Consider the following 27,387-nt stretch of genomic DNA (forward strand, 5'->3'; position numbering starts at 1 on the left):
TCTTCAGTATATAGTCACCCCTCTTCACTAGCTGCCATTTTGTATGATTACCCAGTAGTGATGCGTCTTGTTTCACGGTAGTTACTCAGGGGACGAATAGTACCAACATTCATAATTCCGCACAGTAAAGCATGTACTTCAGAATGTAGGTACAATTCATTCACCGAGTAATTACCCTTTTAGGTGGCAAATTATTTAATCCACAACGATGCTTCGGCCTCCTCTTCGATTTTAAGGAGACCGAAAAGCTATCGGAGTGTGCATATGCAATAAAATTTTGTTCAAGAAAATAAGTGAAAATTGTTAACACTAAACAAAAATTTTCAACACAGGATTCATAGTCATTCTGCTGCACGTGTGCTATCCATAATTGTGAAGTTGAAATTGTTATGTGCATCGAAAACATTCAGCGGTCTTGCGTATAAGTCCACCTTAGCTGAAAAAAAAAAAAAAAAGTGTGTCCAGCCCTCTTTTCAAACGTTGTGCCTTCGAAAGCAACATCCCGATCGAATTTTACCCATCTGAATTCACTCTAAAGACCCTGTTTACCTTAGTCCCTAGTTCACTCCAGCGTCATGCAGTCCAGGTTCCTCTTGGGACATGGGATCGCATTCTGTTAGGTAAAAGTGCCTCTATAGCAACTCTTCCTTACAAGTTTAGTTCTCAATTATCGTTAACATTCTCCTGTTTGTTATTTATGCAGTCAATGCCAGTATTGGAAAGAAGTAAGTATATACAACAGAACAGCTGTATGTAGTATACAAAATATATCGGTGAGGAAGAGGTGTTAGGAAGCTTCCCAAACCGACAAGAATACGGGCCATAGTCGACTTCCAGATTCTGATATTGAATCGCAAACTTAGGGTCAGTTCCCAGTCATGACTCGGCTTCGTTTTTTGCAAGGAGACAAGAGATGAGGTTGCAAACTCATTCCATGTGTCTTACTGCAGAAACAAATCTTAGTTAGGAGAGGAAATTGTAAGTTTTTGGTGAATCTTAGCTTATACCTCAGACTGACGAACAAAAGGCAATCATAACGTGGATGATCCGTTATCATGTTGTCGCTTAGCTTCCGTCAACAAATTTCAGCACATCACCATTATTGTTTCTGTCATTTCCCTTTATCATATTCCACATTCACCCATAGTTTTCGTTCATATTTTATATTGCTTGGCAGACATCTGTCTGCCTACAGTTGGACGAACATATAATCTCAGGAACATCACTGTTTTCATTACAAACAGCATTCTTCTCAAGTACATGATAGCAGTCATAAAAGTGGGAAGAAAGAGAAAAATGAGAACAAGAATGCAGGAAGACTTACTCTCTGTTCGTCAGTTTTACTCCCTCAAGAATTTGCTTTTTGCCTTATAAGTAGTGGTATAATTTAGCATAATATTCAGAAACTGTAACGTATAGAGGAACCGCTGTGTCGTCCTGGAGGCCGCACATCACTGAGTCAGGTGTATATAGGGCCACATTTCTGGCTGGCCTCGGAGACTTCATAACACCTCTTCCTCGGCGATATTCACTTTTGAAGCACCCTGTATATTTGGCACATCACACCATAACCTCTTCAGTCTAAGATTTTTTTTTTTTTTTTTTTTTAATGTCATCACTAGACTCTTTCGTTCAACTTTGGAACGATCCGTAGCAGCAAAGGGGTTATGTGCGGCTATAAACCAGTTAGAAAGATTTCTCAGAACTGAAGAAAATAGCGGGCATGTAGCAAGAATAATGTGGATAAAAGACGTCTTCTTGTGTGATACTGATGCAAAATGTGTCGATATCAACCCCTTCAGTCCGATGGCGTGTGCTATCTTTGTTTTTGCTACAAACTGTCGATTTTATTCAGTACAGTGAAGTGAAGGAACTGATGAAGTCTATATCTAACTCCTCAAATGTCAAAAGTCTGTCCAAAACTAAAATCGTCTGGAGATAGTAAGAATTAAAAAAAAATGTAGAATCGTCTGGAGATAGCAAGAATAAAAAATACTGGAATGAAATATTTGAAGAGACTTACATAACATACAATAGATGGTAAAGTTCAAGATGGAAAATAAATCGCCAAGGAAAAGGCACTACGAAACCTCTTGTGCCAACGAGAGTAAGACTAATAGATCCATAAGACGAGTATTTTTTTTTTTTTTTTTTCAATCTTTTATAGGTGTCCTGCCAAACTGTTTTTTATAATAGATCTCTGTATAGATAGTTTTACAGCATTTGTCCCTGGCGATGGTTATATTATTCATTATCTCCATTATCTTTTTTTAATACATATATTTATTGTTGTGTTGTTTCGTACCAGTCATTCCTTCCATAGTCCTGTCTTAAACTTTGTCCATGTGTTGCGTTTTCTGTTTTGCTTCCATTTTCTGCTGAGAGTTATCAATATATATTTTTTACATCGTTCACATTTTTATATACTTAATTTCCATAGTTGTTTCCTCATTGCATTAGTTCAGAGCTTATACCCTAGACCAGCATTATATACCCTTTATTTCTTTTCCCTGCTCTAATTCTGTACTGTATATACTATCCAAAGTGTGGTGTTTTTATTGTAATTTAAACATGCTAGTGTAAGTGAGTGGATGAGAAGGGGTTCCATGTCGTCACTGCCGCTTATCTTTTGTTATTGCATGTTAAAGTAGGCTGAGTTCTAATTGGGCACATTCTCTCTCTCTCTCTCTCTCTCTCTCTCTCTCTCTCTCTCTCTCTCTCTCTCTCATCAAGCAATACTTTTTTTTTTCAGCTTTCGTTTCAGCACTTGAAAAATTATAACATCACACTATAGCAAAATTTGAGCGGCAGTTTCATTGTGGGGTCACCAGACGTCCCCTGTCAACGGTGTATGTTACCTGTTACGTTGTCTAGTATTAAAACATCTTACCTTACTGTGTGTTTCTATGTTTCCTATCATTTATTCAATACGCTTCTTAAATTCAGTCAACTCATCGAAGAAATAATGGTTGGAAAACTAGGTAGCGTTTCATGAATCCTGTAAATACATGAAAAGAAATAATTTGCAGAACATTACTCTCGGTGTTGTCGGGAACTTTTCTTATTTCATGTCTCTTCTCAAGGAAACCTATCCTCCGGAAAAAACCTCTAGACCTCTGGCCAAGTTGACCAAACAGTTTCACGGACAGCACAGTATGGAACTTCATTGACTCTAAAGACTATAGTGTCCTTGATCTTATCCTGGCCCCTGCACTGTCTTGGCTGCTGCGCACTGAGAGAATCGCCACATTCAGAAAAAGTGGGCACAGCACGTCGGAACAAATACAGGCTACTTTTACACTGTTCAGCACGCTCCTCGTCCCTATCTGCTCTGCTAATACTCAGGTAAGCTATGTTTAGGTTTTAATCATAACATGGATCCCAGCCCCAATTTTCGTTGCAGTACTTGAGAGTTAAAAAAAAAAAAACAGTGGAGGTATAGCTGAAGTATCAATTCTTAAAGATACGGACGGCAAAGCACGACAGGTCCCCCCTTACACACACACACACACACACACACGGCAGCCAAATAGCACTCTAAATTCTGCGCATCATCATATTTTGGTGTATATGAGTTGAGCGGGAGCACACATAACATTGGTGCTGATGAGATGAAAGAGACGGACAGACAGACCTAAGAAACCAAAGTTAGTGATATAACAATCGAAAAATGGTTTCCTTATTTACCGAATGCGATTTTGGCCTATATGTATAAAAACAGCCATAAAAACAAATAATTTCACTCAGAAACGAATAGACGGACGCTATTTCCGGGCACTTAATCACCGCCTATATTTGAAACAACTTGGTGTGTGTGTGTGTGTGTGTGTGTGTGTTTTAACGCCTTTGAACCGTACAGGTATCGTTAGAATATGGAGGGCGAAAGTGTGGACACTACCCTATTTTTTAACTATAATTTTTGAAGCACGTGATGATGCAATTATTCTGACTTTTGCATCGTTATTGATTACATTCCGAAAAGTGAAACGGACGCTAATTACATTAAATGATACAGGAGCTCCATAAATGAGCGTCAGAAATTAGGAGCCGACTTACATTTTCCTGCACGCAGTTTTATTGATATACCCATTACTTTTCTTCTATTAATTATTTTAGTTAACCATGAAACTTTTTCTTTATCGTCAAATTCAACTCGTTTTCTTTTATAGATGATGGGTTAACTATAGGAAATAATTGCCATGATTGCTTAGTGCTCTCGTGTACACCCTTTTTTGCTTCCCCTTCAGCGACAACGTTCCCCAGCGTGGCGAGACTTGTACTGAATGGTAAATGAAAAATCTGTATAAAATGAAAATGAATTTTTGGTCGGTCGAATCTCGTTGCTAATTGGAGATTTCGACGGGTCTAACATTCCTTTCTTGGCTTCCTCTGTCATTTCACATATCTCTGTTAAGCCCTCGGTGACTATACTTTTCTGAGCATTCCATCCCAGTCACTGAGTGGTAAAGACCATGGTCCAAGGAAGAATATGAAGCCATCCTAACCCAATTCCATGAGTGCATAAGAAAAATATAAGTTGGCACACGTGATGTTAACATTTCTTCCTAAGGTGTGCCTATGATCTTACTTTCTTTTCTAATGAAAATAAACCATTGCACCAACGCTTTGAAAATTAACACGCGAGCGCACTAACAGGAAAAAGAAAAAAGAAAAAAACGGAAAAGCTAACGGGAGTCTGAAACGAGACGGATAGTTGCCACTTTTTGCAATCGAACCACCTGATTTACGAACCAGAGCCATGTAAGTATCGTGATCCATTTTTTCGCATAGTAATTATTACATTATATCCAATCTTAGTAAAGGACAAAAACACGCAAGCCTTAAGTCAAGGACAAGGTCAGAAACGAAGGCAAGTGTCAGCTAAACAGGTTGCCATGGCGACCCATCTGCAGCCAGTGATTACACTTGTTTTTTCTCAATATAAGGGTGGACTGCACTATCATAAGACCTAGCCAGAAAATTGTCAGAGGTTCGTTAAACGTATAAGTAAATATTTTCTACTTCTAATAAGTAGTAACGAGAAAAAGTAAAGAATTGAACAATATTCGGCAACTCTCGTGTTTACCACAAGAGCCCGCGGCGATTCGGTCTCTGTTGGCCCGAGTGAACTGTTCTTTGTCAGGTGGGCCGGACGAAACACCGCAAGTTCACTGCCTCCATTTACCACTCCCACCAGCCCTTTCCTTCAAACGACAAGGGTTAATGTTCTCCTCCCACCATCGTGAAAGAACGAAAAGGAAAACCGAGACGAAAGAAAAGACTCTGGAAGTGTGTGGACGGAATGGGAGACCGTGGAGGGAGCCCAAGGAGGAACAGGTAGCAGGAGTGAAGATGAGTCAGGAGAGATGGCATTGTTGCATACCTTAAACGTTTGTAGAGTGACAGACTGTGAATATTAAATGATTGTGAAGAGCGTGGTGGATGAAACAGTGGCTCTGAATTTAAGGAAACGTGATCTTGGAAACAACCTTGTTCTCAAATTGTGTTAAGAGGAAGTAAGGCGGAATTTCTACCGTGTAGTCAGTGACCAGTGATGAAATAATAATAAGACAAAATGATTAAGGCAAGACCATCCCCAGCACTCTGGATGCCCCTCCTCATTGCGATGGGTGCTGTCCAATACGGTGAGTAAATCTACAAATGCAGGCCTGACTAATATAAAGCCAGAAATTCAACGCATGGCGCATTTTACATGTCATTGACCAGGCTAATGGATGCAGAAATAGATTATCGGAAGTTGTTCAGTCATGGCTATATATTAAGATATCTATTTATCTACCTGTCCATCTGTTTATTATTTCACTCTCTCTCTCGCTTATAAAAAAAAAAAAAAAAAGGCGTCACCTGGCTGGCGTGTTCTGCTTCCGGTGTCCAGCCCCACCCTTTGTGCTTTGCTCTACCTGACTTCATGTTCCCTCTCTTCTCACAGATAACTCATTTTTCCTTCTGCCTGTTTTATTCACTACACCTGTCTCCCTCACTGTCACTACTCTTTCACTCTTCCTCACTCTCACATTACTTGCGTTTTCATCATTTTCGTCCGATCTGCCTCACTGTCACCTCACTTTCCTTCTGCCTGTTACCTCATTCTCGTTCGATCTGCCTGTCACCTCACTCTTCCTATCTACCTCACTGTCATTTTACTATCCCCCTGTCTGCCTCCGTAATAGTACCATACCTTTTTCTCATTACTCACTTTCTGTCTGCCTGTCAATCTCCTCACTGTCCTTCTGTCAGCATCACTATCACCGCACTTTCCTTTTGACTTCACTATTATCACTTCCCTCCATTCTCGCTATCTGTTGTCTCTTACTGATATGAGTTTTCTCCAACCAGCCTAATGGTCACCTCACTTTCATGCGGTGTGCCTCATTTTCACTCTCCTTATTCCTGTTTGACCACCTCACCTTCCTTCCATTTTGCTTTCATCATTGCCTTCATTCTTCATAAACTTCACATTCCTGCCTCACCCGCAGCTTCCACACTCCACCCTTATCCTCATCTTCCTCCCTCCTGCCTCACCCTCACCTTCCACACTTCTGCCTCGTCCTCACCTTCCTCCTGCCTCACCCTCACCTTCCACACTCTTGCCTCACCCTCATCTTCCTCTTTCCTGCCTCACCCTCACCTTCCTCCTGCCTCACCCTCACCTTCTTCCAGCTTCATCCTCACTTCTTCCTGCCTCACCCTCATCTTCCTTCTCCCTCACCTCTCTCTCCTCCCTCATCCTAACCTTCCACATTTCTCCCTCCCCCTCCCCCCCTCTTTCTTTACCCTTCCTACTTGTCTTCACTTTCATCGCCTTTATTAATTTTATGATAATACAGAGTTTTTACTTTTAGTCAATATATAATAAAAAACTAGCGGGAGGCCTACAAGTACTCTCTCTCTCGTGCGTTCGTCAAGCCACCCATTTATTAAGACCCCTTTGCCTTTATTTGTCCATTTAACAAACTTATAAAATGTACTAGGTATCATTAGTCCGTTGTTGGGAATTTTAAGATATTCAATAGTATTTTTTTCTTGAACATAGAAAAGGCCACGTGTCTATTTTATTTATTGGTTTATATCATCTTTATTTTCTGTGTAGTTGCAGCCAAGAACCGCTGATCCTGTGCTTGTATTGCAGTGTATTTAAGGTGACAGGGTTGTGGGTCGATTCCCGTGACGGTTGTGTTAGTGGTGACGCGGTTGTGGTGCTGTGCCCATGGCATGTTTGTGGTGCCGTACCTGCGATGGGGTTGTGGTGCCGTCCCAGTGGTGGGACTGTGGTGCCGTGGTTGTGGTGCCTTGCTTGTGACGTGGTTGTGGTGCCGTGCCTATGACGTGGTTGTGGGAAAGTAGTTATGGTGCCGTGCCTGTGACTGGCTTGCGGTGCTGTTCTTGTGGTTTTGGTGCCGTGGTAGTGCTGTGCCAGGGGATCCGTGGCTGTGATGTGGCAGGGGTTGTTGTTGTGGGTGCTGGGGAGGGACTGCCTTAGGGAACAAGGTGAGGTCGCTGGAGTTTGTTTACCTGTTGTGTGCCGGTGGCACAAGCTTATCGCCGCGCTGCCGTTGTTGGGTACAACTTGTTTTTCTCACAACGCAGACAGAAGCTTTACCATGAACTCAGCGGGTAATACTACACCAGTCAGCCTATTTTGTATGTTAAAAGCAATTGGATATGAAAACTATGATATGTTTTGGCAATAAAGTTGTGTCACCAGGCTCATCTGGACGTGAATTTGGTGGAATGTAGGCTATTGTCCACCGTCCTTCTTGCAAGGGATAGAGATCTGAGGTATTTTTTTGTACAACCGGACAACAGGTCCGCCTGCGGTTAAGTACAACCATGTGAAGGCATTCTCCCCTTTATTAAAGTACGGTACGTGGTATGATCTCGATTGCTTGATCTCATCATTCACTCGTTTCTCATCCTTACCAGTGCTATAACATGAGTCATATCGGTACATTCTTTTCAGATGGGTTAGGTCTAGCTACTACTCATAAGCCACATTCTCATATTTCAGTCAAAAGGTGTAGCCTACTAAATGTACGAGATTAGCGCTTTCTCATCTAAGACAGCATCAGTAGATGTAGACCAACAATGATCTCTGTAAACGGTAACGTCAACAAGAAATAATGCACCGTGAGACTGAATGATGTGCCTTTTTTTTTTTTTTTTAAATTTAAAATCGTGTTAAAGTTTATACCTGTACTAGATACATACAGGCATGGTCGAAAGTCCTGTGCCCATTAACGAACATTACTCACAATGACATACTACATCCCCATTTTTTTCTCATACCGTTTGGTTGTTACTGTAGTTTTTATAAATATTAACGCATACCGAACATTTTTGCTGATACTCGCTATTTTCGACATTCGGAACTAACATTAGTAATAGGCAGTGTGATGTAAAAACTTAAGTAGGAAGTGAAGTGGGTAGCGGAGAGTGAAGGCGGCGAGAGCCGCAGCCGCACACACATTCCGCACCTCAGTCCGCCCGTAACCTCTCGCTACGTCCGTTAACTCTTAAAGCCCCCTTCCCTCCCTGCCTTCTCCCCTCTCTTCCCCAGCCTTGTCTCCCTCATACCCACCTTCTCTCCCGCGTTAATCCGCTCATCACCTCTCCCTCTATCACCCCTCACGTAGCCCGTGTTGTTGGTATTGTACTGATACAAACACCAATTTCAGAATACATTTTCATAGAGAAATCCGTATAAGAGAAATTTGCGAAAGCTAGTTGTCTAACAATGAAGATGACTCTTCCTGGTTAATATGCTGATTCCCATGCGTTATTTTAAATCAGTTATAGGCTAATATCGGTAATAGTTGTAGGCTACAGCAGGTTGGCATCAAGGATATAATGTATTATTCTTGAGAGCGAGACGGGGGGGGGGGGAGCAGCACTACACCGAGTGACTGGATGATGGGCGCCCCCACATATGATATTCAAATACTTTGACCGTACAGTACTGTAATCCTGGCAGGAACAAGAATAATAAGATATCGATAAATATGGGAAACTGGTAAAATTTCAAATTCAAAGCACTAGGCATATCTTTACCAGGGATACAGATTTAGTACAGTTTGTTTTCTGTAATTAATATTCATAACGTATTATGAGTGAACTAAAATCAGATACAATAGGTGAACCTTTTTTTTTTTTTTTTTTCACGACTGACTATACCCAAAATTGTATATGATAGTAAATGTAACATAAGATGTTTCTTTCCTCCTACCATTGATCAGTCATGTGTTTTAAATTCTGTTAAATTTGCAGTAGTTATGGGTAAATGCTACACCACAGACTCTGCAGGTGTAGAAGTCTGTACAGTAATTGTTTTATTGTTAGCTGAATAGTAAGGCATCAGTTATATGAGAGTGGCAAATGCTTACAGTATATTGATCTTGAATTTGTTCTGCTGGGAGAAACATTAAATAATGGCCATTTCACAGCACTCATCTTGTCAGGGTGTATTAACCTCCCTCATGTTCTACACTGCACCTTTTACAACAATAAATATTTCAGTCAATCATCATCCACTTTTGTTCTCTTACTCCTGTTCACCGACACTGCTCTCGTTCTGTTCCTCCCACATTAGACTTGCAAGAGAGATCTCTTATGTAACTATGGATTAACAGTTGTGCCAGGAGATACTTTTGTTGGTCATCCATGCAGGATACTGCAACCAGTAGTAAACATATAATAGTCATTTGTAATATTTTGTCATAATGATTATGAGCTTTATTGATATTTTATCATAGTTTTTTGTTATCATGTTATTAATTGATCTCTTATTCTTCTCATCAGGTGGTTGTGCATGTCACCTAGATAATTATGTGTCGTCATGCATCCTCAACATCCTGGACGAGCACATCGAGGCCACTGCCATCATCAACCATTGCCATCTCCCCCTTGATGTCACTTTTCTTATTTCTGTGAGTCACCAGCTTGTTTTTGGACTCATTTTGGGTTTAGGATTTGGTTGGGGGGGAAACCCAGGGCTCAAAAATGCATCCCTATACCATACTTGTTAAATCTACCACGAGATACGATACCTTGCCTAGCAATGGGTTTTTACTTAACCAATTGCATCGTTAAACTGATGTATGTCTGTATTCACTTACACACCTTTGCATTTCCGGTGTTTAAAACAAAAACAATAACCCATATCATTTTAAGTGTTTATTTAATGATCATGTGCATATTTTTAATGTTTTCAAAGGTCTCTCCCAGTAGTCCAAGAAAACCAATACAGTAGTCCGAAAGACCCTTGGTCCCCTGCCATTCGGATTATAGGACTTTTACTATATATACCGAATGGTCAGTTGACAATCTTTTATCACTATGTCTTGCACACAATCAATGGTTTCCTAACTGGATGCTGTTGAAGGTCTCCCTGACCATGGGTCATCTTCCAGACTCTCTCCCACACTTGAACTCAGCTGCCAATTTTTTAACAGTTGAGTAGGAAGGTGCACTACCCCCACATGTTACCACCATATCTTTGTGGATCATTATGAGAGTTTTCCTGTTCATCTGGAGATATTTGATAACAGCATGCTTGCAATTGTCATCCATTCTAGTATAACTGAGCTACCTATTAGTCTGGAAACCTGAAAAACAAAGAAGAAATTAGTGTATCAAATTGAAAAAAATGGTCCCTTCATCTTATTTCCTTTTTGGAGAGGCCATGAACTTTCAGTCATCCCTGCTATAATACATCATTTTAAGTTCTGTAATTCTTTCTTTCAGTACCAGTATAAAAACAGCACCAAGCACAATTGGAAGTACACGTTTGTAACCACAAACCAGAATGAGCGCGTGATGATCCCTGGCCTCCTGCTGCCCATTGCACCCCATGCTCCTGTCTTCCTCTATGCCCGGGTACCAGAGGCAGAGTTCAACATGCACAACTCATCATTTGTCGCTATCCAGGTACAGTATAACAAAACTTTGCTTAACTAAGTGCAGGAAAGAGGTGTAATTCATTAAGGAATGATCAGTGTAACATATTTATTGTTTTTCTCCAGAGATATACAGTACATTGTAGTACTGTAAATCTGTCAGTAATCTGAGCCTTATTGATGCCACTGATTGATAAACTTCATTTTTGCACTCAGAATGTTGATTTTTCAGACATTCATATTTCTATCACCAATCTCTGCAGTATCTGTCAGTTGCTAGATGCTTAATCATGTGACTTTATCTTAAGGGACTATGAAAGAAAGTTCTCCATGTCGCTCCATCACAGTTCATCACACTCCCTCACACCGCTCCAGATCACTGTACACTTGCACCAAAAAGTATCGGTGAGGAATATGTGTTAAATATTATGACACATGGAACAAAGGGAACAGAAATTGCGGCTCTGTCCTCCCACATGCAGGCATCCCAGACTATAGATGACAGCTGTATCAGATATAACTCTTGTGTCCTTCATAATATGTAGGAAATGGCTGTAAATGTTATAATATATACAGGTGTTGATGGGCTGTCAGTGCTGCATCGTCGAATCATTCCGGATGGCATCGGACCCACAGTGCACCGATACTTTCTGGTGCGAGTGTACATCACATACTTCTCTTCATTGTTTCACTTCATTCTTTGCCCTTCTCTGCTTATTCTTGCATCAGCGTTCGTTTTGTTTTGTTTTGTTTTTGAACGCCCTAACATGCTTGCATGGGTTGGCCTTGGCCACCTAATGGTGGCCCTCCATGCTGCTTGATCTCTGGCAGCTTCCCTGTTTAGTCCCTTATCCCTGACACTGTTTGCACCCAATTATCATCCCCCATCCTCTCCACATGCCCAGGTCATCTCAGTTTACCTTTCCTCATCGCAACACCAATGCGCTCCAGTCCCATCCTACCTCTCAGCTCATCCATCATAAACCTAGCCCACCCCCAGGCCTTGCACACAGGGATGCACTGCACATCCACCTAATCATTGCCATTTCCGTACATTGGAGCCTACAAGTATCCTTCTTTATTGCCCAGGTCTCACTACCATACAGCATTACATTCCTAACACATGCCGCATACAAAGATCCCTTAGCACGGAGGGAGAGCCCTCTCAATGTCAGGAGAGGTAACAGCTCCCTGAACTTCTTCCAGCCACTCCTCACCCCAACCTCAGAGCTAGTTTTGGCCTCACCTTCAGCATATAACATGTCTCCCAAATAACAAAACTCTTCCACATATGCAAGAGACTCACCAGCAAGTTCAATCCTTTCATGCCTGGCAATCCCCACATGCTCTCCCTGACACACCGCACACATAAAATCAGCACTGATCTCTTATGCACCCACTTGTCACAAACACTGCACAAGATGGAATTACTTCCCACGCCCTTGTGGCAGATCGCACAGGGCCACTCCCCCTTTTCTTTGACAGTAGACTACTGCCCCAAGCCCTAGATACCATCACTTTTGTTTTATCTGCATTTGCTCTTAAGCCCTTGTGCCCCATACCATCTCTCCACCTCCTAAATCTTTCCTCCACCTCCATTTCATTCTCTGCAGTCAACACCAAATTATAAGCATAGAACATCTCACAGGAGTCCATTTCTGCAGTCATGTGAGAAGGCTTCAAGTACCATAATAAACAACAACGGGTTCAAGACTGACCCCTGATGCACACCAACATTCTCAGAAAACTCATCACTCAGATCTCCATTCACCCCTACCTGGGTGCAAGCATCCACATACATGGCCATAACCACCCTAATCAGCCACGCCTTGATCCCAGGCTTTCTCATTGCCCACTCCACCACCTCTCTAGGGACTCTGCCAAAGGCTTTCTCCAGATCAACAAAAACAAAGTACACCTCCCTTCTCTTTCCTATATATTTTTCCTGAAGCAGTCGAACAATGAATATGGCATCAGTGGTCCCTTTGCTTGGCTAAAACCCAAACTGCATCTTATCAATATTCACATTCTCAGATCATACCTACTAGAACTCTCTCCATTACTTCATTATCTGGTCTGAAAGCTTTATCCCTCGTACTTTCCTCTTTCCATGGCATCACCCTTATCCATGTACACATTTATAGTAAAACTCTTCAGCCAATCATCCAGGACAGCACACTCATATACTGTATACCGTACCAGTAATCGTATTTTTCAAATCGGTGACTAACTCCATTCCTTTATTTCCTGAGGCTTTCAACATTTCATTGGTCAACCCAGACACACCTGCTGCCTTCCCCACCTTCATCCTGCCTATTGCCCTGCTCACAGTAGCAGCATCAATCAAAGGCCAAGGGCCAGAGACAGGATCTGCTGGCTCCAAACCTTTCCTGTCCCAGTCAAACTCCTCATTGAACAACTGGTTGTAGTGCTCTCTCAGGCGTCTTTAACCCCTACGCGCCGGTTGACATGTATAGCCATCAAGATTTTGGGTGCGGGGCAATGTCGGTTAACGTCTATGGCCGCAAGCATCTTCCTGACACCCTTTGAACTTTAACTTATCCACCAGGAGACGTGGGGATACTTTCATCTAACGAGGAAGAGTTGATGAGTCTTATGTATCTTTAATTTTTTCTCTAGCTTTTATAGTTTGGCAGATATAAGGGTTTGAAGTAAGGGTATTTTCTCCAATATCACAAAATCCCCCGTAGGGAGGAGCGTGCAACATCGGAAAAAACCCAACGTGTAGGGGTTAATATCCCCACTGTTCCCCACTACCTTTCCCTTATCATTCTTTGCACACCGCTCACCTGTGATATCCTCATTCTCCCCCTTCATCTGATTTGCCACCTTAAATATCATATTCTTCCATTACACCCTATTCAGGTTATCAAGTAAGAGTCTCTGTGATTCAGACTTTGCCCTATAAACCTCTCTTCTAACTCCTATGCTTAGCAGCCAAGTATTCCTCTTTGTTGCCACTCTTTTTCCATTCCTGGAAAAGCATTCTTTTCTCCTTAACTGCAGCTTCTACACTCTCATCCCATCACCAAGTTACTTTATGTCTTGGGGGGGCCCTTTGTCCGTCCACACACTGAATCAGCAACTCTCAAGAGGTTATTCTTGAGGGCTCTGTACTGTTCATTAACACTTCTATCAGTGTCTTCCTATTCAGCCACCACTATAGAAGGCATCCCTGTTGCACACAGTCATGTTCATTGCCTCCCCTGACTCGAGTATCCTTTCCCCTTCCTCATTTCTTGCACCATATGCACATCTCCTATGTACTCCATGTCCTTGAACTGCTTCACCTACATGACCATTTAAGTCTCCTCCCAAAACTGCAATCTCATTATCCCTCATACCACTTACAATCCCTATTAGGTCATCTCAGAATCTAGCCTTCTCTACCTCATCCAAGCGTGCCTGTGGAGCATACACCGATAAAAATGCAAACATAATCCCACCCAACTAAATTTTCACTATTATTATTCATTCACTGACCTTCATTACATTCATGACATATTCAACCCATTTCCCCTTAACAAACACACCCACACCACCATATCCATCTGTTTTACCCTGCCAAAACAACTTGTAATGTCCAACCCTCCCGGGAATCATTCTGGCTGATCCTCCCCTCTACCTGACATCTACACACATCCCACATCCACCCACCTCCTACCAAATGCCTCAACTACCTTCCCTGCAATGCCCCTCAAACTTCCCACATTCCATGTTGCCACTCTGATCCCCTTGGGTGATTTAGTTTCCTCAGGCATGCTTAGAATTTCTGGTTTCTTGTCATAATTTGGTGAGAATAAATAATGGGGAAAGACATACCACAGACCCCACCCACCCACACAGTCCCAGGCATAGGCATGGGATCTTGGACCCATAGCCCACCATCTGTGACCAGTGGCTTTGGCAATGGCCTCGGGGCACCCTGCCGGGACAGCTACTGGGACACCCTCCAAACGTGCCTTGGCATTGTAACTGCCGCGCCATTATACACCCATTGATAGGGCAGCCTCCTGGGGTGCTACTCCCAGGTTGGGGCCCCTCTTTATTGGGCAGAAGCGTGAAGAGTCACTTGCATATTTGCATTGTCCTAGTTTATCTATTATTTTTCATCCATTCCTTGTGTCCAGTCCATGCAAGTACATTCTCCTTACCTGTAACTATTATCTCTACTTCCACCACAAGCTGCACACCCATTCAGTTATAGTATATTAATAACCTTGTAAAGCTAAGACAAACATGAATATCCTATGTTGAGATCAAATGTGAATTATACCGTACTTTACACCTCAAGAAAACTTGATTCACAAGTGGAATGAAAAGAATATGAAACAGTGAATACTTCACCACATTTTCTAGTTAACTCTTCTTTTACCATTAAACAGCAGGGTACATCATGTGACTGATTTCCCCCTCCCCTCCTTTTTTATTGTCATAGAATGACAAGCCAAATGGTTTACATTACTCCAGGAAACCATTTTGTATACTGGGTGGTAACCATATAACCAAATTATGCCACCTGGTGATTTATTGGGTAATTAAGGTGCTCCAGTCAGATTTAACCTGTGCAGATTTATATCCAAGGGGTGTGTTGGGGTTTACTGCATACGAAATGCCTCTCAGGGATGAGTAAGGTTGGTCACTCTCATCTTAAAGGTCAGGACCAACTTGCCTAGCCCAGGGCTCCTACACTCCTCATGGTGCAACACAGGATTAGATGATGATGATGATGATGATGATGAAGTCTGCTATGTTTTGTCATTGCAGTTCAATTTGGGTTGGGCCAGTGAACATTAAGGTTGGACTACTCTACTTCTTGTAGGTCACAGGGTCCATCTGCCCTCCTAAATTGCTGTATTTTGGCCATAAAACAGCCAAAAATTACTGTACTTCAACTTGTTGTCACAGCAAGATGTTGAAAACTACAGAGGTGTTTTTGGTACCTGTTTCCCCTAGAACAGAATTTTGATTTTTTTTTTTTTTTTTTTTTTTTTCCCCCCGGTAATCCTTCCATCAGCGATGGAAAATGAATTTAAGGTGAGAGAGAGAGAGAAAAAAGAGATAATGATTTTGGAGGCGATTTGTTTGTGGCCACCCCAAACGGGATTGAGGCGTCTGGCAATAGATAGATTTACCAGTTGTTTAAAAGCCGAAATGTTTCACATGAGTTACTTTGTGTGGCTTGAATGATATTCATCAGTACTTTATGCAGAAATTACTGTATATACTGTATACAGCCTCAGAACAGCACAGCTGTGCATGGTTTGTATTCACTAAGGACTTTTTTTTTTTTTTTTTTTTTTTTTTTTTTTACTGTAAAGCATTTTGACAACAAGAGGAGAGTAATTTTGTATAAAAGTGTATTGGTACAATAACAATTACAATATAATCCCAGTAAGTGTGCTGAATGGATAATACTAATAGCAAAAGCTATTTGCCATATTTTGTTAAATATTTATGCAGTATTTTCTGCACGAATATTCTTTCTTTGCTGTAACATTCCAGGCATCCTTTATTGCTGAGTTAGACACTGACAGATGGGAGGAAGCAGACTTCTTGAATCATACAATCTTCATACCGTCAACAAAGGATTGTCGCTTCAGCAAATCAGGGTATGATCCCATACCCTGGATTATAGGTAAGTTATTGAAATCAATTTGCAGTATTACTGGGAGGGGGAAGGGGGGCTGGGTTTCAGTTGAATAGTTGAGAGGAAGGATGGGACTTGAATGTTTTAGTGTTGTGATGAGGAGAGGAAGATTGAGATAGTTTGGACATGTTGAGAGGATAGAGAATGACATTTGGGTGTGGAAGGTGAGAAAAGTGTAAATGTCGAGAGTAGGGTTGCAAGAGGTCAGACTGAAAAAGACTTGGTGCAAGGTCATAGGGTGCAACGACAGGGACAAGGGGCTGAATAGGAAGACTGCCAGAGATCAAGAAGCATGGAGTGCCACCATTAGGTGACCAAGGCTGATGCATGCAAGCATGTTGGAGCCTTTGTAAATGATACGATGACGATACGATGCAGGGCTTAGTTAACATCCATATTCCATACTTCACTTTATTTCATTACTCTTTTCAGGTGGCTTGTTTGTTGTAACCTTGTTGTCTGGATCTTTTGGGGCTGGATGCTACCTGTACCGCAAAAGAAAGTTGGCTGTAGACCAGATGGCCCTGGTGTCAGCAATGGAAGTTGGCCTTCCAGGATCACAGCCATATCAGGTATGCCTTCATAAAAGGAACTTGCTTTGAAGGGAGATAGCAGCCAAATAAAACATGCTGTTTGGGAATGCCTAATGAATCCTAGCTTGTAGCATTAATTTTTAAAAGCACTCTACTACTGTTGTCATCTTTCTTTTTTCAGATGGATGCTGCTGTAGAACACAACAGGGGAGATAGTGAAAATGTGACTCAGAGTACCTCTACTCCTGCATATAAGAATGCGGAAAATATCCACAATGATTCTCAGAATGATGAACATTTCAAAAACACTGAAACAGTAAATGATGAAATGTCTAGAAATGGAAGGAAAGGCTTCAAGTTTGGAAGGTTAAAAGAAGAGGGGTCCATGCCCAAGGATTCTACTACCTTGAGAGACTCATCAGTCATCATTGGTAATCCAGCTTACAAAGAAAACCAGCAGGGGAATGATGTTAGAAAAGAGTTTTTAGAGCAATCAAAGAATAGTATCTCTGCAGTTAAAGATCAACATTATATTATGGAAAATGGAAAACACAATAGTTGTTACCAGGAGGAGGATGTACCTGTAAGAGAATCTTCCCACAATTATCATCGCCCAGCAGAGAATTTAGTGACAGATGAGGAAGTGTCTGAGAATAGAGAAGTTCTTGATGATGAGCAGTGTTTGGAATTTGATAATGGGTAAGACTTGAGAGATTTGTAATATTTGGTCTTTTATTCTGAGGAACTTACTGGACTAATATTAACATGTTGAAAACAGTAGGAACAATTTAAAAATCAGGCATGTATCACAAATCATAGAATGTAGAAATAGACCCTGCTTAATCAGACATATATTCTAATGTTCCATAGAAAATGTATGTGAATTAGCAGTTACACTTTAAAAAATGTTCATGAAGTAGTCATTATACTTTTTCCAGGGTATGTAACAAACTAAATTAACTATCATCCATTAACTAAAATATGTACTGTATAAACATAAGTTCTTTTGTCTTAAAACCATCAGTCTGATGATAACCAGTTCATGTTTCATTCTTCCTGTCTCCAGACAAGTTTTGTTGCAGCTTTGGGGAGACTTTTCTGTTTGCAACAGTTAGATATTGGCTTCACTTTTTTTTTTTTTTTTTTTTTTAAGGATAATCGTAGCTTCAATAAAACCACCAATTAGGAAACTGAGTAGAATTTTAAAATATGACATTGGATTAAAGGGGTTAAATAATAATTACAGTAGTATGTACCATTTACCTGACATTTTGCAGAGAAAGTGGTGGCAGTAACAATGGACAGCAGGTTGGACAAGGAGCAAAGAGAAAAGTGAGAGGTGGTACTAATTCCCTTACTGGCCCCTCATCCTCTTCATCGTCTACCATCATAGCATCTGAGGCTGCCAACAGTGCTGACTCACAGAAGAGCCTATGATAACTGTAGGTAAATGGTAATGATATTTGTGATGTGTAGTGTTGTTTTGAATTAAGTTAATGTACTGAGCTTTTCTATGACATTTTGAAGAAATAATCTGAAAGAGGGTTTGTATGAAAGTGGGGTTATGTAGGAAAGAGAAAGCAATAAGTACAGTACTGTGTAATGAAGCAGTCAGAGAAAATACCAGATCCTAAATTTACAGAGTTGTGGTCAGTTCCTGGTTGTAACTAAGATGTGCTTTTGAAAAGAACAAGAGACTTGGTTAGAGTCTGTGTTCCTCTCTTCTTCCTCCTGAAAAACAAAATAATTTGCGATAATTTTTCATGTAACTACGTGTTTTTGCAAGAACAAGAAACATAGGAGGATTTTGCATTTTCCTTGTTCATCTTGCAAAATTTATCATGGTTATAGCAGGAACCTTATCACAAGTTTGTTTGTGAATCTGGGCCCTGAAAACGAAGAAAAGGAAAGGGTCATATGGGATAGGTAGATGATGTGCAGCATTTCTGGTGCAAAAGTAGCACAGGTAAGGCAGAGATGTGCTACTTTTTAAAATCGGTTTTAGCTTATTTTATATATACAGTACAGTATATTCTCGTTATAAGTTACCTCTTTCTGACGTGCCTTTTTGCTGTGAAACCCAGGGGAGATTATAGAAAATTACCTATGAATATTCCATAGCATCCTATGAAACAAAAATGTCAGTTTCTCCTTATTTACAGTACCAGTTGCAAGGAATACATAGTTTATTTTGGAACAGTTCTAACCTACTGTGAAAACTGTTTGTACAAGTTTTTACCAGAACAAGGGACTGTGAAAATCATAATCTGCTTGTATTTAATGTTAGTCTTTTATATTAAAGTATACATTTTACCTTCAGTTATTATGCTTATCCAGTATCAGCCAGAAAGCATTTTTCTTCTAAAGTCTTTAATTTCCTATATTAGGCCCAAGAAAACAATCAGTACAGTTTGCAGCTGAACAGTTTATTGCATGCTTTGGAAGTTTGTACAAGTTTCACTTTAGTTTTGTATGTACTTTATATAATTTTTTCAGGCTGCAGGTTTCTTCTATCACCAAGAGTCATTGCTTAATACTAACATGTTCCTCACATCACAGAAATATTTAAGTACAACAGTAATTGAACAGGTTTTAAAAGATCTAAAGGCAAAATAAATAAAGATGTTAGTGTATGATTTGTTTTTGTGAACACTTTGTGCTGGAATAGCTCGACATAGATTATACCTTAAAACAGAAGAACAGTGTATTACAAAGCAGCAATTACAGGTACCATAGTGACTAAGAGCTGCATATATAAACTTCACAAAAAACTTATAAAAGTTGGGTTTAGTCTGTCTTACTCTTTTTTCTCCCAGTGCTCATCTTTTTTTTTTCCCAATGTACGTTTATGTCATTTACAGGTTAGGTACCATAATACAGTACTGCATAGCAATGTTGGGTCTGGTTAGTACTTGGATGGGTGACCGCCTGGGAACACCAGATGCTGTTGGCATCCCTATGTGTCAAGTGGGGTTGGTGGAGGATTAGTGCCCCTCCCTGTAAAACAATTAACTCTAAGCCATTGGCCACCCCGTCTGGGATACATGGCGTCTTGCAATGAATGAATGAAATGATATTAAAGTTTTTTTTATTTGTTGGTTAGACAGTGTCAGAGTGAGTACAGAAATTACTCTTTCAAATTTTTGTACATCCATCTGCGTGTGAAAATATGTGGGGTATCTCACAGTATGGTAATGCCATTGAGCTAGCGTGCCGTTAGCCTCTTCTTCTATCCTGCAGCAACCACATTCACAGTACCACAGCTGTTTTGCCTGCACATGCAGACACAAACTACCAATAGCATCCTGCTCGATTAAACTGCTTGTTCGATTTTGTCTGATATGCAGGATTTTGCTGTACTGCTAGATGTCAGTGCATGCTTTACTTGTTTTCTACAGTAGTTCATATTATACTGTAGTCTGGTAATTGGAAATGGTCTTTAATAAGCAGCTGTATCTGGAATCATGTTGTTAGAGGGTCAGGGGACATTACTTAGTTGGATAGCAAATGTTGCATTCCTTAGATGTACAGCAGATTAAAGGGTGATGCATTAACCAATACATTACCAGTACTGTGCTACGACTCAAACCTAGGACTCTCAAATGAGACCCAGGCAGCTTTCCACTGTACAGTACTATGACCAGGTAGCAGGTGTCTCACTTTGCCACATACTTGTAACCCCCACTGTGGGCCTGAAAGGGAAGAAACAACTCCCTGGGACTTGAGCAAACAGAAGCTTTAATTTTACCCAAAGCATATCCGGTGGTCAGCGATGCATTAAACTACTGTCTAGTACTAATATAAACTTATAATCAACTAATTCAAATTTATCTGCAATACTGTACCTGTACTGGTATTTTAACATCTATTTTAAATACAGTGTACAGTAACATTTAACATATCACAAAATCAAGATTATGCTAACTATTTGTACAGAGGTGCAGGGGCACACCCAGGAATATTTTTCAGAGGGGGGAGGGGGGCATAAAAATGAAAATTGTGGCTAGAGAAAAATCATGATTTTTTAAAGCGACTATTAGTGTATTTCATGTCTTACATACATACAATGTATAAAGAAAAGGAAATCCTGTATGATAATAACTGCTGCACTAGTCCTATAAAACTGTGACCCTCTAATTCTGAAAAACTGTTGATGACAGTTTGGTTTCTCAATTTATATTCTTGGAATTCAGATTAATTCTACTATTCTCCAAATACAGTATGTTAAAGCAAATCTAGGACTCTGCTCACAGAGACTAGTTGTCAACATATAATACCTCCTAAACAAATAGTGGACTATGAAATTCTGTATTGCAAAAATTAACTTCCTTTTTTTACTTTAAAACTGCATCGGTCATATGAATCTGTTATATACTGACATATATTACAGCTAGAAAGTTGTCCAGTGTCCAGCCACACAAATCAGATCAGTTTCTATGAGTGTGTTGAAGAAAACACATACCTAGAGCATGCCATTCAGACAGTCCTATTTCATGACAGTGAAATCAGGTGAAGAATTTGAATGAAATGCTCATCAGTATATATGAATAGCTAGATAAATATATAGACAGACTGACTGATTGATGGATAGATATATATTTTTTTCAACTGTACTAATAATGGAATTTTAAGTTACCCTATATAACAATATCCAGACACTGAAAAAGCACAGATCTGCTTCAGTGGACTTACTTTGATCCTTAACGTATTACAATCAATTGTACATATTACAGTATGAAATACAATGTTGAACTTTACAGACATATTCTGTACATGCAGTTCAGTTTTCTCCATACATGTTTTCATTATAGAGCTGCTCATGGTACATATGTAAGCAATCCCTGAAAGACAACAAGAGTGACTGTGGCCCCAAACAAAAGTACAGTAGTACTATATGAGTGATCAAGAGGTGAGGCAGGCACAGGTTTATTGTGTTCTCATATTGACAAAGGAACAGTCTTCCACCTGTATGACCAGTCCAGTAATGTCTGAAATTTCTTTGTAAGCACTGATAACAAAGATTGTAGATTATGAGTCCTATAATGCTCCGTTGTAGCTTTTCAGATATGAGTCATCACAGTGGATAATTGAGCACCAGATCAGGTGGACCCAGCAGGAAAACAAATGACTGTAGATAGTATAGATAGTCTATCCTGAGGCTTCTACACCTTTTATAGGGTTGTATGAGACTGGCTGAAGAGTGAGTAACTGAGCCACGAAGCTGCATATATTACAGTACATTATTATGACTTTACACATCTGTCAACATTTCTGCACACAGATATATATATATATATATATATATATATATATATATATATATATATATATATAAATTTTTTATTTCTTTGTTCAAGGAAATTAGACCCAAAGATTAATGGGAATTACACAGAGTTCCCAGTATTTGGGTATTATATATGTTCCCATATTACACTCCTCTACTGAAGTTGCCCGCTCACAGTTGTCTTTTGTTGCCCAAGTATAGGTTCTATCACTACTCATGTCAGATGTCATCCTATAGGGGATGGGAGTGCATAGGAAGCAGAGGTACCAGTTGTACCAACAGATATTTTATATAGTTAATTTCTGGCTACCCAAGTGGAAAGTAAACCCACGACAGGCAAACTGAAATCTAACGCACTCCTCAAGTACCAGTAGCTACAAGGGTATTCCACAAACTACACACAGTGAACTTATGCTACAACTGTGAAGAGTCAGCTGTTAAAACAGATTAAGAAATATACAGTACAATGAAAGGTTTTGCAATACTGTAGTTAGTAATCAGTCTCAACAGTCCAAGCCTTCCACAGCTTATTTCTACTTCCAGCAATGTCAGTAATATGCCCAGATAGAGATTTTTGAATTTAGAATATTTATATAGCTACTGTACTTATACCGTTTATGCTACACAGAGGGCTTTATGTATAATTACTGACTTGTATAAATAACTCAGATTTAAGCCAGTTACAACCATATTCTTGCTCTGTCAAAACAAAATAGCAAAGGATATAACACCTGAAATGGAGAGATTTGATTGTCTCATTACAGCCAAATAATGGGTGGTGATATTGTTGTCTGGTGAAGGATTCTGGACAGATGCTTAGTGGAAAACAAAAATGATAATACAGCTGCGAAGGAAGTATATTAAATCTGACACACAGTGATGCCTATACTGTTATACTGTATGTGCTAGTCAAGAACATCTGGGACAAAGCTAACCAATATGATTAATGGAGTAGGAAAAGGAATAAGGGAAATATACCAGAAAGTAGAATGGGCTCCCTATACTCTAGAGTCATTTTTCAAAGCTTTATCACAGTAAAGTGTTTCTGCCTTAACTTTTTCAAAATTGTATTTATCCTGAAGTTGTGTAATGCAGAAGCTGTTCTTAAAAACTATTTTAACCAACATTATGCCAACTGCATAGCTAATCTTTCACTGCAGTATGAATAACTACCATTACTGGTAGAGTATTGTAGTGCACAGTCAGGTTATCTGTAATGCAACACTTCAGTAAAATCAAGGACAGACAATCATGAAATAGTTAAGCGTAAAAGGATATTTCAGTCACAACCTCCCACCTGTAAAGAAAAGAAAAGCAATAAGAAGTGACAGGAAGGATGGGAGAAATAGGAAGAGAGGAAGGCAGGGAAAGAAAAGGAATGATAAAGGCTAAGGAAGAAGTAGGCAGCACTACATCAAGTGAGTGGATGATGGTCGCCACCACCTACCACTTACATATATATATATACACTGTATATGTACACTCACCGTTTGCATAACACGGGAATATTGTACCCTGAAGCTCCTGCTTTATGAAAATTCCAATTTATAGGGCCATATGGTTACATGTTAAAGGGTTGCATGGTACCAAAACCAGCCTCAAGATCACCTTTTGGGGCAATTTTCAGGGTTCTTTTCCAGGACATTTACCTACCTAATAAAGACTTCATTACATACAAACAGTAGAGGATTCCCCACCTTAAATGGAAGAAGTTGTGGGCTTGCTGGGGACAGGTGGTGTGGAGTTCCATGGCCAAAAAAAAAAAAAAAAGCAAAGATCACACACAGCACATGTGCAGCCAGACCAAGGAGAGAGGGTAGGCTCAACTGGGGCAGGAATGCTCAGTGGACTGTGACGACACCCCAAGCAGATGCGTGACAGCAGTACGTCATTGGCTGATGCAACCCGTGCTATGACTACCACTGGCCGTGCTGTCTGTTCCCACCCCGCTGTGACCATATTTTTCCGTGTTATGACTGTCTGAACCATAATTTGGGGCCTCTGGACAGGTTATGTCAATCATCGCAGCGTAGTACGGTTCCTCCACCAGCGTTATGTCTATCATTTTCGTGTTGTGATCATTTTTTGGCCTCAGATTTTACCTCCCGTGCTATGTGAGTTTCACGCACTAGGATCACGCGTTGTGGGAACAGTGACTCTACACACACATACATATATATCCATCCATCATCCAATCCTACATTGCCCCATGAGGAGCATAGGAGACCGGGGCTAGGCAGCTGGTCCTGACATTTAAGATGAGAGTGACCAGCCTCACTCATCCTTGAGTGGCATTACATGAGCAATAAACCCTAACCATCCCTTGGATATAAACCTTCACCGGCTCAATCCGATTCGAGCACAATAATTACCCACTAAACCACCAGGTGCCAAAATTTGGTTATATGGTTACCACCCAGCGTAGTAAATGGTTTCCTGGTGTACTGGAAACCATTTGCCTTGTCACTCAGTGTACAGTCACCCACAGGCAGAAGGAAGAGGAAAGAATGAAAGACAGAAGAGGGAGTGCAAAGTCACCCGTAGGCAGAAAGACGAGGAAAGAATGAAGGAAAGAAAGACAGAAGAAGATGGAAGGAAAGAAGGACACACACACACACACACATATATATATATATATATATATATATATATATATATATATACATACATATATATATACAGTAATCACTCTAATATCCGGACATAAGAATGTTTCATACTGTACTTTTTTCCATACTATACTTACGTCATTTCACTCTTTAATGTCCTTTATTGGTGTGAATAGGGTGTTAGGAGCTAGGCATGTGAAGTAGGAAGGTGTTTTTCTGAGTTACGCTAGGTTAGGGTCCATAAGTACCAGTCCAGGAGCCAGTCACCAGAATGTTTATTATTGTATGAACCTACTTCTAAACCCTCATTTTATGTTTCTTTTGCATTTATTTCAGTCATTTATGTGCCTTATTGGTGTGATTTGGGTCTTAAATAGGTGCTATGCATGTCCAGAGGGAGTTGTATACGTGTTTCTCTGAGTTAGGGTCCATAGGCTGGGGCCCAATATCCGGACAGAACCAATATCTGGACCTACCTATGGCTCTATTACGTCGGATATTGGAGTGATTACTGTGTATATATATATATATATATATATATATATATATACACACTGTATATATACTGTACATATACTGTGTTTATATATATCTATATATATATATATATATATATATATATATATATATATATATATATACACACTGTATATATACTGTACATATACTGTGTGTATATATATATATATATATATATATATATATGAGAGAGAGAATTCCTGTGCCAGTCATAACTTCTTTCATCAAACCATGCTTTCATTTTTATTTTAGCATACTTAAGGTGCTCTGTTTAACAGTTTAGCTATCATGTTACTTGCAGTTATAATTTCATGAACTAAACATGAATCAAAGCAGCCACATCATTCTTCCTCTACTATAGCTTGAAAAGAATGTCCTTCTGCTCCCTTGTGTCAACAACCAGCTGCCTGGGCATGTATGTGATGACTGGTCAAGTCCACCTCGCTTGGAGTGAAGTTGCATTGTGGCTGGCCACGATACAGATGTCAGTGACGTCAGCAGTGAAGATTTCCATTACCAACTATCCACTGGCCACAATTGCCTATGAACACTAAAAAAATACCACTGTAGAGATTCTCAATAATGAATCAGTGGGCAATATTTCTTTTTAAAATGTTTATATCTACAAATATTAATACATCCTGTTCCTGGAGCTAGATTTACTCTTCTTTAGATCAAGAATAAGTCTCATCTTGCAAAACCAAAGCACACAATGAATTTGTAAACGATACTTACAGGCAAACCTAAGATACTCGTATGTTAACCATACCAACTACAGTACAATAAATGAATGTTAATAACCGTGATATATGGCAGATATGCTGAAAATTGTATATTAAGTGAGTATGGCATAAAACGTATGCACCAATCTTTCATAAAATCATAACTATATGTACTGTATACTACTACCATACAAGGAATAATTATATTTAAACATTTATCTTACTGATAAAGTACATAAGAGGAAAACATTCCTAACTCACAGATAAACATCACCAAAACAAAATTTGTGATCAGTAACTGATCCATAAAGCTGACACTAACAACAACAACAACAACTCAGCTTGTCTACAATAACAAACTGTATGGTAATGAAAAACAGTACATAAGGGGAGAGGTTATGAAATATTACCATTACTGTACTTTGGGATTCTTATCAATGCCTGGCAGGACAATTAAAATGGATGGATCTTTTACATCACTTAACATCTAGTCAGTCTGCCCATGGTGATTTCTGATCTTTGTACAGTACTATTCTCGATAGGTTGTTGTTATAGTCTATTTCTTCCATCATGTCCTATACCATACCAGTATATACTGCATTACCTAACCTGTCCCATTAACTCTACAAATCTTCCAATATCCAGATTCTACATCAGTCTTTGTAACCTTTCAAGTAAGACTGGACAGGGTTTTTTCTTGTAATGTGATCTTTACCAGCTTCTCTGCTTGTCCATTTTCTCTTCCTTACCTTTTGCTGATATACTGTATAATATGACTGTCAACTTTTACCTCTAATTCAAGCAATCAGCTCCCAACACGGCATATCACTTAACTTCATAAATTATATATATTATCTACAGTATATATATATATATATATATATATATATATATTAATTAACATATATATATATATATATATATATTAATTAACATATATATATATATATATATATATATATATACAGAAATTTTATTGTAAATGTTAATCAATATCAATGTCTCTCTACTTTGGTCATTAACTGATAAAAATGAACACTTGATATAACAGAAATAGATGCCAATTCTATGACCCATTTTCGTAGCCCATTTATTATTATTTTTATACAGTACAGTACACATCATATTTATACCAC

At 39.6% G+C, this 27,387-nt stretch overlaps 1 protein-coding gene across 1 annotated transcript; it reads left to right on the forward strand.

The window, feature by feature from the left end:
- Positions 1 to 8,106: 8,106 nt before the first annotated feature.
- Positions 8,107 to 18,771, forward strand: LOC145412439 (uncharacterized). Its single transcript, XM_080282324.1, has 7 exons — positions 8,107 to 8,122; positions 9,817 to 9,944; positions 10,762 to 10,944; positions 16,440 to 16,572; positions 17,017 to 17,156; positions 17,299 to 17,816; positions 18,395 to 18,771. Exons 1-7 carry the CDS (start codon positions 8,107 to 8,109, stop codon positions 18,552 to 18,554), a joined length of 1,278 nt encoding a protein of 425 aa, XP_080138450.1. The 3' UTR covers positions 18,555 to 18,771.
- The last annotated feature ends 8,616 nt before the right edge of the window (positions 18,772 to 27,387 follow it).

Source organism: Coenobita brevimanus, chromosome 93 (assembly GCF_032717465.1).
Source record: "Coenobita brevimanus isolate Jiangsu-jjx chromosome 93, ASM3271746v2, whole genome shotgun sequence".
NCBI lineage: Eukaryota > Metazoa > Arthropoda > Malacostraca > Decapoda > Coenobitidae > Coenobita > Coenobita brevimanus.

Bases quoted from the DNA above. Each gene is read 5' to 3' on its own strand.
- LOC145412439 (XM_080282324.1), top strand. The intron at 10,945-16,439 runs GTACAGTATAAC...GTAACATTCCAG, and splicing joins CATCATTTGTCGCTATCCAG to GCATCCTTTATTGCTGAGTT. The intron at 16,573-17,016 runs GTAAGTTATTGA...TACTCTTTTCAG, and splicing joins TCCCATACCCTGGATTATAG to GTGGCTTGTTTGTTGTAACC.